This window comes from Aplysia californica, unplaced genomic scaffold (genome assembly GCF_000002075.1).
Source record: "Aplysia californica isolate F4 #8 unplaced genomic scaffold, AplCal3.0 scaffold00868, whole genome shotgun sequence".
NCBI lineage: Eukaryota > Metazoa > Mollusca > Gastropoda > Aplysiida > Aplysiidae > Aplysia > Aplysia californica.
Window position 1 is genome coordinate 160299 of NW_004798138.1, and position 1532 is coordinate 161830.

General features: G+C 36.4%; 1 protein-coding gene across 1 annotated transcript in view; it reads left to right on the top strand.

Moving 5' to 3' along the window:
* LOC101863304 (isocitrate dehydrogenase [NADP] cytoplasmic) overlaps nt 1-1532 on the top strand; it is a gene marked incomplete in the record, with an annotated part of 27132 nt that overhangs the window by 22290 nt on the left and 3310 nt on the right. Inside the window, 1 exon segment of the mRNA XM_013089076.2 lies at nt 485-636. Within this exon segment, the coding sequence (XP_012944530.1) occupies nt 485-636 (152 nt within the window).

Below are 1532 nucleotides of genomic sequence, written 5' to 3' on the forward strand. Positions count from 1 at the left end.
TAATAAGGATAATGATAATAATAATAATAATAATAGTAAAGTATTTATGCCACATATTTCTATTTTCTATTTAAAAAATTATGCTCATTGTGTATTAGAGTGAAAAATGATGTCAAAATATAAAATAACCAGACAGGTGTATACGTAGAAGATAACATATATTTTACTATACATGACATACAGTCTAGCATGTAGCTTTGTTTGCAGTGACTAAAGCTCCGATTTGAGATTCGTAATAAAATCTTGTTTTCCAACTTTGAAACAGAAAAACTGGGTGGGGTTTTAAAAAATATTTTTATGTTAGAACATTCTCTGTGAAAAAGCGAAAACAAAACTAGCTCAACGACCTTGACTCTGCCTTGTGACCTTGATGTCTTGTGACCTTGACGCATTTTGACCTTGACTTTGTTACCTTGACACTCTGTGACCTTGACGCTTTTTGACCTTGACCATGACCCTCCATTGTGTGTTCTCTTGTTGTCAGGGAGTACAGGAAGCAGTATGAGGCAGCAGGCATCTGGTACGAGCACCGTCTGATCGACGACATGGTGGCCTACTGCATGAAGTCAGAGGGAGGCTTTGTCTGGGCCTGTAAGAACTACGACGGGGACGTGCAGTCTGACTCTGTCGCTCAGGGTGAGTCGCGCTGGATGACCGCTGGTCAAACCATGATTCATGATGTTTGATCTGCGCTCCTCAGGACAACAATTAGAACAGACATGCAGCTATTACCGAATAGCATCATGCAGAAGAGTTAACGCTCAGATGCTACTGGATCGCTAACGACAACAATCTACGCTCAAACCTGTAATGGCCACCTGCCCAAGACAATCATCTGCTCTCATGGCATTTGAGAAAATTAATAATAATAATAATAATGATGAAAATAATAATAATAATAAGAGCATTTGTATCCCGCCTTTCCCTACAACATGGGCCCAAGGCGTACATAAGAGATTAAAAACACATTCATACTAACACCATACACATTCACCATGTGCGCACATTTTGACAGCAACATTCTTTCAGACTATAAAAAATGCTCATACCATGAAGACTTATAAAATGAGCTTTTAAATTTAGAATGCATTTTAACTTGAAAACAAAAAAGATTATTCAATTGCTTCTAATGTATTTTTATTCATGGGAAATTCATTTTCAACTCAGTTGACATCAATATCATGATTAGAATTCAATGGTGAAACATAGCTTTATCATTATTAACCTGTAGCTCGAAACTCCTTTTTAAAAAAGTTTTCTTCTTTGTGTGTGTGCGTTACTCTCTTGTAACGCCTCTAATCTTTGGCACTTATATGACCTTATTGTGTAGCAAGTGCCATAAAACTGTTACATGGCTTTTGAATACCAAGGCCCCAAGATCTGGAATGTTTTACCAAGTACGTTGAGAGAAATCAAATCTTTTGATTCATTCAAATGTCAGCTGAAGTCGTTTCTGTTTTTAAATTAATAAGATGAATATTTGGAATAATTTTCTTTAGTCAGAACACAACGTTTCATGTTACTGTTGTATG